We start from the raw sequence: 16386 nt of genomic DNA, 5'->3' as shown, positions 1-16386 counted from the left end.
TTTTTCTACTGAATGCATCAGTGAAGTGAAACAAGGACATTAATGTCATTTTTTACTACTGAACGCATCAGTGAAGTGAAACAAGTACATCAATGTCATTTTTAACTACTGAACGCATCAGTGAAGTGAAACAAGGACATCAAATGTCATTTTTTACTACTGAACACATCAGTGAAGTGAAACAAGGACATCAATGTAATTTTTTTCTACTGAATGCATCAGTGAAGTGAGACTTTAAGAATATTGAAGTATGAATCAACTAACAACTTTTATTGTACACTCTTAACTGAAACCATCTACAACCTACAATAATATTTACTTCAATTTTGATATACAATAGATGACTTAAAGATTATTTTGATCTGAAGAGATGCATTAATTTTTTTCAACTCACCTTTTGGTCCTGTTCCGACCCTAAGAGATCGGTTGACCTTGCAATGACCTGTTCTTTGTCCTTGACCTCCTGTTCTAGGACCGCCACACGAGTACTGAGTTGGTTGATGACCTTTTCCTGTTCGTGATAATCTCCATCTAAGGATGTGTTCTGTTTCCTTAAGCTTTGTAGTTCTTGTTTGGCACGCATATGCTCTTCCTCTAATGCTGACAATTTGGACTTCATTTCCCGAATACTAGACTCGGATTTATACTTACGGTCTATTAAATCCTAAAAGAAAAATAACAAAATAAGCAATTTAAATAACCATCAATTCTTAGTATAAGTTGAGGAAGAAACTTATCCTAATGGAATTTTTGTATCAGATCTATAGATTTGTATAGATTCAATATGTCAGTCATCAGAAGGGACTTATCCTACCACATGATTTTTGTAACAGATATCAGTCATCAGAAGGGACTAATCCTACAACATGATTTTTGTAACAGAAATCAGTCATCAGAAGGGACTAATCCTACAACATGATTTTTGTAACAGATGTCAGTCATCAGAAGGGACTAATCCTACAACATGATTTTTGTAACAGATGTCAGTCATCAGAAGGGACTAATCCTACAACATGATTTTTGTAACAGAAATCAGTCATCAGAAGGGACTAATCCTACCACATGATTTTTGTAACAGATGTCAGTCATCAGAAGGGACTAATCCTACAACATGATTTTTGTATCAATATGTCAGTCATCAGAAGGGACTAATCCTACTCCATGATTTTTGTATCAATATGTCAGTCATCAGAAGGGACTAATCCTACTACATGATTTTTGTAACAGATGTCAGTCATCAGAAGGGACTAATCCTACTACATGATTTTTATATCAGATATCAGTCATCAGAAGGGACTAATCCTACTCCATGATTTTTATATCAGATATCAGTCATCAGAAGGGACTAATCCTACTCCATGATTTTTGTATGAATATGTCAGTCATCAGAAGGGACTAATCCTACTCCATGATTTTTATATCAGATATCAGTCATCAGAAGGGACTAATCCTACAACATGATTTTTGTAACATATGTCAGTCATCAGAAGGGACTAATCCTACTCAATGATTTTTGTATCAGATGTCAGTCATCAGAAGGGACTTATCTTACTCCATGATTTTTATATCAGATATCAATCATCAGAAGGGACTAATCCTACAACATGATTTTTGTAACAGATGTCAGTCATCAGAAGGGACTAATCCTACAACATGATTTTTGTAACAGATATCAGTCATCAGAAGGGACTAATCCTACAACATGATTTTTGTATGAATATGTCAGTCATCAGAAGGGACTAATCCTACTCCATGATTTTTGTATCAATATGTCAGTCATCAGAAGGGACTAATCCTACAACATGATTTTTGTATCAATATGTCAGTCATCAGAAGGGACTAATCCTACTCCATGATTTTTGTAACAGATGTCAGTCATCAGAAGGGACTAATCCTACAACATGATTATTGTATGAATATGTCAGTCATCAGAAGGGACTAATCCTACTGCATGATTTTTGTATCATATGTCAGTCATCAGAAGGGTATTATTCTATCCTACAACAACATGATTTTTGTATCAATATGTCAGTCATCAGAAGGGACTTATCTTACTCCATGATTTTTATATCAGATATCAGTCATCAGAAGGGATTAATCCTACAACATGATTTTTGTATCAATATGTCAGTCATCAGAAGGGACTAATCCTACAACATGATTTTTGTAACATATGTCAGTCATCAGAAGGGACTAATCCTACCTCCATGATTTTTGTATCATATGTCAGTCATCAGAAGGGATTAATCCTACAACATGATTTTTGTATCAATATGTCAGTCATCAGAAGGGACTAATCCTACCACATGATTTTTGTATCAATATGTCAGTCATCAGAAGGGACTAATCCTACTGCATGATTTTTGTATCATATGTCAGTCATCAGAAGGGATTAATCCTACAACATGATTTTTGTATCAATATGTCAGTCATCAGAAGGGACTAATCCTACCACATGATTTTTGTATCAATATGTCAGTCATCAGAAGGGACTAATCCTACTCCATGATTTTTATATCAGATGTCAGTCATCAGAAGGGACTAATCCGACTACATGCTTTCAGTGGTTTCTCTAGGCTGTTACCTTATTAGAACCTTCTAAGTCATACAACTTGGATTCCATCTGTTTCATGATTTTCATGTGAGCCTGTTCCATGTCTTTCCGATCCCGCTCCTGTTTCTGTTGGTAACTACTTTGCATCTGAAAATAAAAGAAATATATCATCTAATATTTTTCTTATTGATGAAACATAAAAATGTTAAATATATTTAATTCAGAATTTTCAAAAACTTATTTTTCATTATGCTAATGGCATTGTCTAAACCCTCTGAAGCTTGGTTTAATCTCATAAATTCCTAATGAACAAACACTCTTTACTATTATTTAGTGTCCTTTGAATGAGAATGTGTGAAAACCAAAATAATTCAAAATTGTGAATATAACTACATGTAACACCCCAAGGCTTTTTATGGCTGAATTGGACCTTTTTATCTTATTGTGGGGAAAAAATTGATGAATTGGAATTCCCTGGGTTAACCTAAAAAGTTTGGGAATTTGACTAGTTTATTTAATCTATTTCCATTGGGAACAGGACCCATTATTGATCCAATAAGCCTTCAGAAAAAGGCCTTCATCCTCTAGTTCTACTACATCTACAACTAGATACATGGTATGATCCTATAGCCTTCAGAAAAAGGCCTTCATCCTCTAGTTCTACTACATCTACAACTAGATACATGGTATGATCCTATAGCCTTCAGAAAAAGGCCTTCATCCTCTAGTTCTACTACATCTACAACTAGATACATGGTATGATCCTATAGCCTTCAGAAAAAGGCCTTCATCCTCTAGTTCTACTACATCTACAACTAGATACATGGTATGATCCTATAGCCTTCAGAAAAAGGCCTTCATCCTCTAGTTCTACTACATCTACAACTAGATACATGGTATGATCCTATAGCCTTCAGAAAAAGGCCTTCATCCTCTAGTTCTACTACATCTACAACTAGATACATGGTATGATCCTATAGCCTTCAGAAAAAGGCCTTCATCCTCTAGTTCTACTACATCTACAACTAGATACATGGTATGATCCTATAGCCTTCAGAAAAAGGCCTTCATCCTCTACTTCTACTACATCTACAACTAGATACATGGTATGATCCTATAGCCTTCAGAAAAAGGCCTTCATCCTCTAGTTCTACTACATCTACAACTAGATACATGGTATGATCCTATAGCCTTCAGAAAAAGGTCTTCATCCTCTAGTTCTACTACATCTACAACTAGATACATGGTATGATCCTATAGCCTTCAGAAAAAGGCCTTCATCCTCTAGTTCTACTACATCTACAACTAGATACATGGTATGATCCTATAGCCTTCAGAAAAAGGCCTTCATCCTCTAGTTCTACTACATCTACAACTAGATACATGGTATGATCCTATAGCCTTCAGAAAAAGGCCTTCATCCTCTAGTTCTACTACATCTACAACTAGATACATGGTATGATCCTATAGCCTTCAGAAAAAGGCCTTCATCCTCTAGTTCTACTACATCTACAACTAGATACATGGTATGATCCTATAGCCTTCAGAAAAAGGCCTTCATCCTCTAGTTCTACTACATCTACAACTAGATACATGGTATGATCCTATAGCCTTCAGAAAAAGGCCTTCATCCTCTACTTCTACTACATCTACAACTAGATACATGGTATGATCCTATAGCCTTCAGAAAAAGGCCTTCATCCTCTAGTTCTACTACATCTACAACTAGATACATGGTATGATCCTATAGCCTTCAGAAAAAGGCCTTCATCCTCTAGTTCTACTACATCTACAACTAGATACATGGTATGATCCTATAGCCTTCAGAAAAAGGCCTTCATCCTCTAGTTCTACTACATCTACAACTAGATACATGGTATGATCCTATAGCCTTCAGAAAAAGGTCTTCATCCTCTAGTTCTACTACATCTACAACTAGATACATGGTATGATCCTATAGCCTTCAGAAAAAGGTCTTCATCCTCTAGTTCTACTACATCTACAACTAGATACATGGTATGATCCTATAGCCTTCAGAAAAAGGCCTTCATCCTCTAGTTCTACTACATCTACAACTAGATACATGGTATGATCCTATAGCCTTCAGAAAAAGGTCTTCATCCTCTAGTTCTACTACATCTACAACTAGATACATGGTATGATCCTATAGCCTTCAGAAAAAGGTTTTCATCCTCTAGTTCTACTACATCTACAACTAGATACATGGTATGATCCTATAGCCTTCAGAAAAAGGTCTTCATCCTCTAGTTCTACTACATCTACAACTAGATACATGGTATGATCCTATAGCCTTCAGAAAAAGGCCTTCATCCTCTAGTTCTACTACATCTACAACTAGATACATGGTATGATCCTATAGCCTTCAGAAAAAGGCCTTCATCCTCTAGTTCTACTACATCTACAACTAGATACATGGTATGATCCTATAGCCTTCAGAAAAAGGCCTTCATCCTCTAGTTCTACTACATCTACAACTAGATACATGGTATGATCCTATAGCCTTCAGAAAAAGGCCTTCATCCTCTAGTTCTACTACATCTACAACTAGATACATGGTATGATCCTATAGCCTTCAGAAAAAGGTCTTCATCCTCTAGTTCTACTACATCTACAACTAGATACATGGTATGATCCTATAGCCTTCAGAAAAAGGCCTTCATCCTCTAGTTCTACTACATCTACAACTAGATACATGGTATGATCCTATAGCCTTCAGAAAAAGGCCTTCATCCTCTAGTTCTACTACATCTACAACTAGATACATGGTATGATCCTATAGCCTTCAGAAAAAGGTCTTCATCCTCTAGTTCTACTACATCTACAACTAGATACATGGTATGATCCTATAGCCTTCAGAAAAAGGTTTTCATCCTCTAGTTCTACTACATCTACAACTAGATACATGGTATGATCCTATAGCCTTCAGAAAAAGGTCTTCATCCTCTAGTTCTACTACATCTACAACTAGATACATGGTATGATCCTATAGCCTTCAGAAAAAGGCCTTCATCCTCTAGTTCTACTACATCTACAACTAGATACATGGTATGATCCTATAGCCTTCAGAAAAAGGTCTTCATCCTCTAGTTCTACTACATCTACAACTAGATACATGGTATGATCCTATAGCCTTCAGAAAAAGGCCTTCATCCTCTAGTTCTACTACATCTACAACTAGATACATGGTATGATCCTATAGCCTTCAGAAAAAGGCCTTCATCCTCTAGTTCTACTACATCTACAACTAGATACATGGTATGATCCTATAGCCTTCAGAAAAAGGTTTTCATCCTCTAGTTCTACTACATCTACACAACTAGATACATGGTATGATCCTATAGCCTTCAGAAAAAGGCCTTCATCCTCTAGTTCTACTACATCTACAACTAGATACATGGTATGATCCTATAGCCTTCAGAAAAAGGTCTTCATCCTCTAGTTCTACTACATCTACAACTAGATACATGGTATGATCCTATAGCCTTCAGAAAAAGGTCTTCATCCTCTAGTTCTACTACATCTACAACTAGATACATGGTATGATCCTATAGCCTTCAGAAAAAGGCCTTCATCCTCTAGTTCTACTACATCTACAACTAGATACATGGTATGATCCTATAGCCTTCAGAAAAAGGCCTTCATCCTCTAGTTCTACTACATCTACAACTAGATACATGGTATGATCCTATAGCCTTCAGAAAAAGGCCTTCATCCTCTAGTTCTACTACATCTACAACTAGATACATGGTATGATCCTATAGCCTTCAGAAAAAGACCTTCATCCTCTAGTTCTACTACATTTACAACTAGATACATGGTATGATCCTGTAATATGTAGTAAGATGGCAGATTAGTTATATTGCATGTGTATTATTTAATTCCTTTTTCTGAGTTATAGGACCATGATATGAAGTAACTGTGTGATTTACCTGTAAAGCCTTTTCCTTCTCTGTAGCCATCTCATGTTTATGTCTAGCGGCTAAGTCAGTCAGCTTGGCCGTCCATTCAGCCTTCAAGTGCTCCAGCTCTATCGACTTAGACGACAACGTCTTTGGAATCATGAAAAGTTGAAGATTTATTAAATGGATTGTTAGTTATCACTGAAAGCTACTTTTATAATTACTTTAAGTTTCCTTTGATTGATATTTGAAGGTGTATGGATATTTAACTGAAGATTGTGTTACATTTCATGGCCTCCGAGTGTTCAATCAAGCTACCATATAACTTGTGTTGACTTTCTGCACAAACCTGAACTTCAACTCCAAAAGAATTTACAGGTCATTATCTACATTCGGATTTATGAGAAACTATAGCAGCAAATATACTCAGGTATTACATCTTAAAAGGGGTAAAACTTTGTAAGTGATTGTTAAAAGAAACAGGAAACAGGAGAGTCACCATGTTTAGCCACAAACTATCGGTCAATATCGGCATTGTTAGTAATAATTATTGTGATCGTCTTTAATATGTTATTTTGTTTGTTCTTTTGTGTCTTTATAAAGGGGCAGACCGCCTAGAAAATCTGACAATAATTTTGACAACATTGTTGGAGTTACTTTTTGCTCTATAATTACTCTATAAGTAATTAATTCCTACAAAATACGATTACATGTTACTGAACAGTGATAGAGAAGGCTGGGTTTATAACCAGGCCCCTCAAAAAAGTCACTTGGGTCAATAAAGCTCATGTAAGTACATATAAGGAGATATGACTCAAGTTTTTACTAAACTTGGCAATTTTTCTAGGGGTACATGGGTACTTGACTGACCTCCTGTGTGTGCTGTAACTTGTGGTTGAGATCAGCATCTGTGTGTTCCAGTCTCTGCTGTAATAGTGCATTGGTATCCTGTTGGGGAAACAAAAAACACTTAAAACAAATATAGCATGAAGATGTACTTGCTACACAACAGCTAGGTCATCACCTTCTAATAAATCCACACTATGGACGATCACATACATACCACTAGCTATATATAGTTGTACATCTGGACTGATTCACTCTATGGTTTACTTGGAACAGCCTTTAATGTATTCTAACATAAGTTATTTAAAACAAGCTGAGAAGTTGATGTATATCAATGTAGCCAATTATATATTTTGGCACCAGAAAATCAGCCAGACAATTTCCAACCCAGTTAGAGACACCTGGACTTCATCATTTCTATGCATGGCTTCATAGTCGTTTATACCATTATAGCTTGTCCACTAGGGTTTCATACATCACTGGTACAATTTTGAGAACAAATTAATCCAAACCCCATATTGACTTAATCTACAAAATATGAGCCATATATAAGATCTGTTTGCCATAACCTTAGAGGTAATTGTAAAATAAATGAATAGGTTCAAAACATAACACAATTAGCTAGCCAAGCCATCAGGATAATTACCCTCAGCTGCTTCAGACAATCGGCAAGGTATTTCTTCACGTCAGAATCTGTACCGGGGAAGAACTTGAGACTAAGGTGTGTAAGATGCTTAAAAGGATTTGTCTCAATCACATTCAGCATAGACATAGTTCTGTCCCCACCAACAGAACTCTGAGATACAAAGTGTAATACAAATCTGAAATGAATTTAACATATAAAAATTGTAGTACCAATCTGAAACAAATTGAACATACAAAATGTCTGGCAGACCTCTGGTTGTGGTTACACATCTGTACTAACAACGATTGAATGAAATCAAAAATACAGAATGTTATCTGATCAGTCACTTATGTTGCTAATCAAATGCAACAGATCATTTATTAGTATGTTTAACTAAATTCTGTTCCATAACAAAGTCAAGTTAGGGTCTTTGTGGGGCTTTATTTCTTCCTAATAGGAAAACGAAGATATCCAAGTCCACTTGACAAACCCATGTAAGATTCTATCAGTCTCTTTGATTAATCATTCTATTTTCTCAGAGACAAAAAATTACTTTTGGTCTTACAAGCATTAAAATTTGCATTTGGGTCATGAATTATCATTTAAAGGAACAATATACTTAAGTTTTCAGGTTTTTTTTTTTTTGTAATCACAAACATTTACAAGAAAATTATCACATTCTCTCTGCATAACATGTTGACTCAAGCCAGATAAGATTTAACGCGACCAACTGTGACGTTTTGAGAAACAAGAGGCCCAGAGGGCCTGTATCGCTCACCTGGTTTGTAATGCCAAGTAATGTTCTAAATACAGGTTCATTGTTTCTTTTCTGAAGGAATTCAAATATTTACCTCTAATTCACCTACTGGGCCCTACCCATCCTGCCCACGGGGGGTCAGAGCCAACATTTATAGAAGTTCTGTTCCCCTTCCCCCATGGATGTTTGTGGCCAAATTTGGTCACAATCCATGCAGAATTCTAGGACAAGTAGCGATTTATAGGATTTACCTCTATTTCCCCTATTGGGCCCCGCCCCTCCTGCCCCCGGGGGGTCAGAGCCAAACTTTATACAAGTTCTGTTCCCCTTCCCCCAAGGATGTTTGTGGCCAAATTTGGTTACAATCCATGCAGAACTCTAGGACAAGTAGCGATTTATAGGATTTACCTCTATTTCCCCTATTGGGCCCCGCCCCTCCTGCCCTCGGGGGGTCAGAGCCAAACTTTATACAAGTTCTGTTCCCCTTCCCCCAAGGATGTTTGTGGCCAAATTTGGTTACAATCCATGCAGAACTCTAGGACAAGTAGCGATTTATAGGATTTACCTCTATTTCCCCTATTGGGCCCCGCCCCTCCTGCCCTCAGGGGGTCAGAGCCAAACTTTATACAATTTCTGTTCCCCTTCCCCCAAGGATGTTTGTGGCCAAATTTGGTTACAATCCATGCAGAACTCTAGGACAAGTAGCGATTTATAGGATTTACCTCTATTTCCCCTATTGGGCCCCGCCCCTCCTGCCCCCGGGGGGTCAGAGCCAAACTTTATACAAGTTCTGTTCCCCTTCCCCCAAGGATGTTTGTGGCCAAATTTGGTTACAATCCATGCAGAACTCTAGGACAAGTAGCGATTTATAGGATTTACCTCTATTTCCCCTATTGGGCCCCGCCCCTCATGCCCCCGGGGGGTCAGAGCCTAACTTTATACAAGTTCTGTTCCCCTACCCCCAAGGATGTTTGTGGCCAAATTTGGTTACAATCCATGCAGAACTCTAGGACAAGTAGCGATTTATAGGATTTACCTCTATTTTCCCTATTGGGCCCCGCCCCTCCTGCCCCTGGGGGGTCAGAACCAAACTTTATACAAGTTCTGTTCCCCTTCCCCCAAGGATGTTTGTGGCCAAATTTGGTTACAATCCATGCAGAACTCTATGACTAGTAGCGATTTAAAGGAAATGTTGACGGACGGACGACGGATGGACGGACGACGGACGACGGACGACGGACGCCGCGCCATGACATAAGCTCACCGGCCCTTCGGGCCAGGTGAGCTAAAAAATATAAATATCAAAAATAACTAATGTGGTCCACAATAGATTTTAAATACAAACCGGAACAATACGAAAAGGTTCACGGAAACTCATGGTTTTTCGGAAAATATCATGTTATGCAATCGATATAGGCTGTAGGCCTATATACGAAACCCTTCAGTAATGCATTGTCGTGACCCAGCCAACTTTGCACAGGAAAAACAGAAACAAACATGTTACCGACTGTAAAAAATGTGTAGGACTACACACAGGGACTCGCACAAATTTCTAACCAACAGTATATGTATTATATTGTCAATTATTTCCCTTTAAGGTAAGATATACGTCTCTGATATGTAGAGCCTGTTTATTAAAAAACAATTTTGATTAAAGATTTTCTCTGAGTTCATATACTTTAACTGATACTACTGTTGGTTTGATATTTGTGTCAGGCCCCTGTGGGCCTATGTACGAAACGCTAGTTAGGGATATTTGTGTCAGGCCCCTGTGGGCCTATGTACGAAACGCTAGTTAGGGATATTTGTGTCAGGCCCCTGTGGGCCTATGTACGAAACGCTAGTTAGGGATATTTGTCAGTTTTGCAACTGCAACTATTTCAAGATGGCAGCTATGTTTACAAGATGATTTTTGACTGTACAATATCATAGGTTTATCTGCACGGAATAATGTCATAATACACGTCTTTATTCTTTATTCTAGGTCAGTGGTACAATGTTCGATCCTTGTATATGTTTGTGATTACAAAAATAATGAAAAGTTACGTATATTGGGCCTTTAAATATTGAATTCTCTCACAATTCTTATTTGGATGACGGATCTGTGTATAGCATTAGCCTGCTATTCAATCTATTGACTTACATTGTCAATAAAATTTGATGAAATTAAAATGACTGAAAATCCTTGATTTTACATACTTTGGCATTTCTTTGTGTTCTTCCCGTAGACACATATCCAATAAATCTATAAATTTCTGTGGGAATGCTGCAAAGTCCACTAATAGACCCTGTTGTGTCTTTAAACTGTAAAAACAGAAATGTTCCAAGATCTGAGTATTACTTGAAATTCCAATTTTTATATGATATTGATAAACATTGTTATGATAACAATGTTAATCAATACGCATGCACGTTAAAACATTACATAGATTCATGTTGACTTTTTAATCATTATATTTCACATAGGTCAGGGTTATTGGAGAGCAGGTGATAGATTATTTCACACAATAGGTCAGGGTTATTGGAGAGCAGGATAGATCATTTCACACAATAGGTCAGGGTTATTGGAAAGCTGGTGATAGATTATTTCACATAATAGGTCAGGGTTATTGGAGAGCCGGTGATAGATTATTTCACATAATAGGTCAGGGTTATTGGAGAGCCAGTGAAAGATTATTTCACACAATAGGTCAGGGTTATTGGAGAGCCGGTGATAGATTATTTCACACAATAGGTCAGGGTTATTGGAGAGCTGGTGATAGATTATTTCACATAATAGGTCAGGGTTATTGGAGAGCCGGTGATAGATTATTTCACATAATAGGTCAGGGTTATTGGAGAGCCGGTGATAGATTATTTCACACAATAGGTCAAGGTTATTGGAGAGCGGGATAGATTATTTCACACAATAGGTCAGGGTTATTGGAGAGCCGGTGAAAGATTATTTCACATAATAGGTCAGGGTTATTGGAGAGCTGGTGATAGATTATTTCACATAATAGGTCAGGGTTATTGGAGAGCCGGTGATAGATTATTTCACATAATAGGTCAGGGTTATTGGAGAGCTGGTGATAGATTATTTCACACAATAGGTCAGGGTTATTGGAGAGCCGGTGATAGATTATTTCACACAATAAGTCAGGGTTATTGGAGAGCCGGTGAAAGATTATTTCACATAATAGGTCAAGGTTATTGGAGAGTGGGATAGATTATTTCACACAATAGGTCAGGGTTATTGGAGAGCCGGTGATAGATTATTTCACATACTAGGTCAGGGTTATTGGAGAGCCGGTGATAGATTATTTCACATAATAGGTCAGGGTTATTGGAGAGCCGGTGATAGATTATTTCACATAATAGGTCAGGGTTATTGGAGAGCCGGTGATAGATTATTTCACACAATAGGTCAGGGTTATTGGAGAGCCGGTGAAAGATTATTCCTGTGAGATTGATACTTTTTCTTATTTTGCAGTAGACAAAATATTGGAAGCAGTCGAGATGTTGGTCCTTTGTCAATGTGAACAGCTTCAACCAGTTTTGATCAATATTAATATATAAAACTTCCATGCCAAGGTACTTGTTTATTCTTCAAAGAGCATCATAGTTAGAACAGATATGTTTTTGATATATCAGAAATGATAAGGAAATAGGGAGCGCAATTACATACCAGGTATTTAGATACCACTCTAGTAATTATCATAATTAATTCCAGTTTAACAATCCAGGAGTTACCACCACTGGAATATTTCATCGCAAACCTGATAAGGCATTTTCATGAGAAAAACAAATATCCAAAGAGAAACAGACTCTAGGCCTGTAGAGAATCAGACTTTGGAAATTACAGAAACCTTGATCCCCAACTTCAAAGCCACACAGTCAACCAGCTTATAGTTATTCAATCCTTTTGATGTGCACCAAAGGACCAAATTACCTACTCCTCTGTTTTCACACACAGAGCCTTCAGTTTTGTTATGAAATATTCCAGGGGGTAGATATTCTGAGTGATAGACACTCCTGGAATAACGAGGATGCAGTTTAACAGCATGATACAGTGTTTATGATAGGGTGGATTAGGCGGTTATTAAATGTTGACTAGTCCCAGATTTAGTCAGTTTACATACTTTGGTTAATTCTAAACATAAATGGTGAATGTATCCCATCATTTAGATTACCTTTGGAAATCTTCTTCTCCTATTCGCAAAGTGTATAAAAAAAACAAGTCCTTTTCATCTGTCATTTTAACAACAAGCTCCTGTCAAAGAAATCAATGCATTTATAAATACCTTAAAAAAAAACATGTTTGTACAATGTATATCAAAAGGTATAAAGTTAAGAAACTTCATATACAAAATTACACACAGGTGCAAATTTATTATTTCATAAAATAAAAGGATTGTATAGTGATGAATTTTAAAATTAAAGCACTTATTTAGTAGGGCTGGATCAATATATCGATATACCGATACGTATCGGTTTTCAGAAGCGTATCGATTATCGATACGCAAACATGCTGTATATCGCTGTATCGTTTTAACAACTCAACCTACTGTTTTTATTATAGAAAGTTAACAAAAGTTATTCTTAAACATCGTTCAAGTAAGAGCATTTCAATCAAAAGGAAGTGTTTAAAGCATCTGTGTCACCTAGATGGATTAGAAATGTCTTTAGATGACTAAGAATACAAATTGACATAAATTAATTAACACAGATAATAAACCGAATCAAATGTTTGGTAGATTTTTCCTGGTTATAAAATGTTTTATCAAAATTGTCTTTTATTGTCACAATATTCAAAACACATTGGTCAACTGAGTTTGAAAAAGAGGTCCACTGTATCGTCAATACGTATCATGTATTGTTTCAGTGTATTGTCAATACGTATTGTATCGTTTTAGACCTTCCAATACCCAGCCCTATTATTTAGTATAATGAATGGTACCTGTGGTGATGGACAAATTCACTTACTTTTTTATGTAGAGGGGATGACACTGTTTGCAGCTCCATTTTTAACTGCACATACATGCGTCTGGAAAACATATAATAACCTAATAGTAGTTACATACAGGTACCTGCTACTCTTATTGATTTTGAAATTATCACTGAGATTATAAATCAGTAGAATATTTTTATCCCAGCCCTACACATCCTGAATTTGCAAATAAGCCAATTTAAACAAAATTTACATTGAAATATTATTGCTATTAATGTATATATAGGAGATTATAAATTGCATGGCCAGACTAGGGTTTGAACCTGGAATTCTCCGATTGACCATTAGTCGGATGCTCTACCCTGGCATATGAAGTTTGGTTTGGTTTTTCATTAATCTAACATCTTATAACAGCCAGGGTCATAAAAAGTCGTGCCAGGTTTGTTGGTGGAGGAAAGTCAAAGTACCTAGAGAAAAACCACCGAACAGCAGTCAGTACCTGACAACTGGCCCACATGGGATTCAAACTCGAAACCCAGAGATGGTGGACTTGTGGTAATATGTTGGGACATCTTAACCACTTAGCCACTGTGGCCCCTAAGAAGAAAAAAAACTTTTTAAGTTATGCCGGCCGGAGCTGCTCCTGTTATATGTGTACACTACGTATACTCCCCCTGTTTTTCTTGATATTTAAAATATGAACAGAGACTGTCAATCAAACCTAAAGACCACCTTTAATTTCATGGCTTATCTAGTTGGGTGCCAATGTTGAAGATATACATACTCGATTGGCATGACAAAGAATCAAACCTGAGTCTCCAGCATGTCCACGGTTCTATATATATACTGACTGAGTCAGAAAAGTAGAAAGTGGAAATACATATTTGTAGCGGTTGATCATTGGTGACCAGGTAGCTCAGCGGTAGAGCATTTGGCTAGTGTTCGGAGGTCCCGGGTTCAAATCCTGGTCTAGCTGCTACATTTTAGTATTGTGAACACAATTATGGGCAACACACAATTGTAGCTTGAATGACTTACTAGATCATATCACAAGTCTATTTAGCACTCCCACAATTGTGCACAGTTATAATAAAATTAATCTCTGTTTCCTCTTACCCCAACACCAGAATTTGACATTTTGACAGATTGTTATCACATAGCCCGAGATACTCTGGCCCTGACACCAGACTTAGACATTATGATAGACTGATGTCTGGTGTAGGACCAGAGCACACAGCTATATGAAAAGCTGGAACTATTCGACACCAAATGGAATCTGGCCAGGTCTTCTCCGATTTAGACTGCATGACCACAGAGAAGCGTCACTTACCTTGGTCTTTTCAACAAATGAATAAATTTATCTGTAGCCCAAAAATACCAATCCGTAAAGATTAGAAACAATTTGTATACTTTGAGAAAGTGGCGACAATGAGGAGGTTAATTTAGAGTTGGGGAAAAGAAACTAAGTTGTATTGACAAAATATAACGTGCACGCATGATAAAATAGATTTTTATGAGTCAAGGATTTATAAATGAGAAGGATTTGTCACTCGGGGTTTTGGACGTATAAGTCGCAAGCTCTTTTGTGTTTGTGTATGGACCGTGACGTTGGATGACAAATGATTACCTTTGATATCTGACGGCACAACCTTTGATGTTAGCTTGTGGGTGCCAGACTTAGACATAGTGGAATTTATAAGCTTTACATTAGTGCTTCTTTTGACTTGATAAGACAAGTTTTGGTGAGAAAAATGTTTTTATTCTCGGTTCATTGACGTCTCGCATCGTGTTTAGTAGTGTAAAGAGATAGTGACAAATCCTTCTCGCTTATAAATCTTTGCTATGAGTAGACAAATTATTTATTTGTTGAAAAGATCAGAGTAAGTGATGCTTCTCGGTGGTATGTGTTTTGTAAACAGTCTAAATCGGAGATGACTTGGCCCTATACCAAACGGTGTTGGAGACTTCCACCTTTTGATACAGCAGTGCGCTCAGGCCCTACACCATACATAGTAATAGTATCTGTCATAGTGTCAGGGCCAGAGTATCTCGGGCTAGTTATAACATACTGGCATATATCTATAACAGACATCTTACAGAAGCAAGCACGACATAAACAATAAATGTGATTATTCAACACAGACCTTGACAAATGTGAACAAGGCCAAAAAGTGTCAGAGTGCTTACCTGTCCTCGCGGTCCGGACATTTGAATATGACCGGCAATTTTTTGGTAAACAGTTCGTCTGCCATTATAAATGTCCGTGTATTATATCAAAACAATAAATTAAACCATAACATTCAAATAAAAGAGGATATATAAATCCCTGCAGAAACGTCAAATATATTTCCCATTGACAATTGATTATTCTACGTCTGAATCCGTTCTTTGGATCAGATTCAAATGTACGTTACACATATCGATGGCCATGTCACATAAATCTGTATACAACAGTCTTCAGATATGTAGGGACATGCGCTGTGATAATAGTCGGATATCTTCCAATGTGGTTGTTCCTCTGTGGAACTGTTCAGACATGTTCAAGTCGCCCGCTCGGTAACGTGTATATTTCGAATTTAAAGCAACAACATTTACCGAAACGAAACTATTGGAATTTACATTTTAAAGTGCTTTTCAGTTGTTATGTTCTTGAAAATAATTTTTATCCGCCAAATGAATTATTTTTCTATCAATTTATATTCAATATATATCAAATTATCGCAATGATAAAGCATTCTGACGTTGGTTACAGCA

At 37.0% G+C, this 16386-nt stretch overlaps 1 protein-coding gene across 1 annotated transcript in view; it reads right to left on the bottom strand.

Moving 5' to 3' along the window:
- Positions 1-16181, bottom strand: part of LOC138326565 (spindle assembly abnormal protein 6 homolog) — a 37610-nt gene extending 21429 nt beyond the window's left edge. The window contains exons 1-9 of the mRNA XM_069272662.1: positions 15820-16181; positions 13668-13728; positions 12875-12954; positions 10902-11006; positions 7967-8141; positions 7345-7422; positions 6505-6624; positions 2585-2701; positions 395-664 (exon numbers count right to left, since the gene is read on the bottom strand). Coding sequence (XP_069128763.1) covers positions 395-664; positions 2585-2701; positions 6505-6624; positions 7345-7422; positions 7967-8141; positions 10902-11006; positions 12875-12954; positions 13668-13728; positions 15820-15884 — 1071 coding nt within the window. The 5' untranslated portion in view covers positions 15885-16181. The remainder of the gene's footprint in view (positions 1-394; positions 665-2584; positions 2702-6504; positions 6625-7344; positions 7423-7966; positions 8142-10901; positions 11007-12874; positions 12955-13667; positions 13729-15819) is intronic.
- Between the last annotated feature and the right edge of the window lie 205 nt (positions 16182-16386).

The sequence above is a fragment of the Argopecten irradians genome, chromosome 6, assembly GCF_041381155.1.
Source record: "Argopecten irradians isolate NY chromosome 6, Ai_NY, whole genome shotgun sequence".
In the NCBI taxonomy this organism is placed as follows: domain Eukaryota; kingdom Metazoa; phylum Mollusca; class Bivalvia; order Pectinida; family Pectinidae; genus Argopecten; species Argopecten irradians.
Note: the sequence above shows the minus strand (reverse complement) of the source record. Positions and strands in the feature narration are given on the sequence as shown.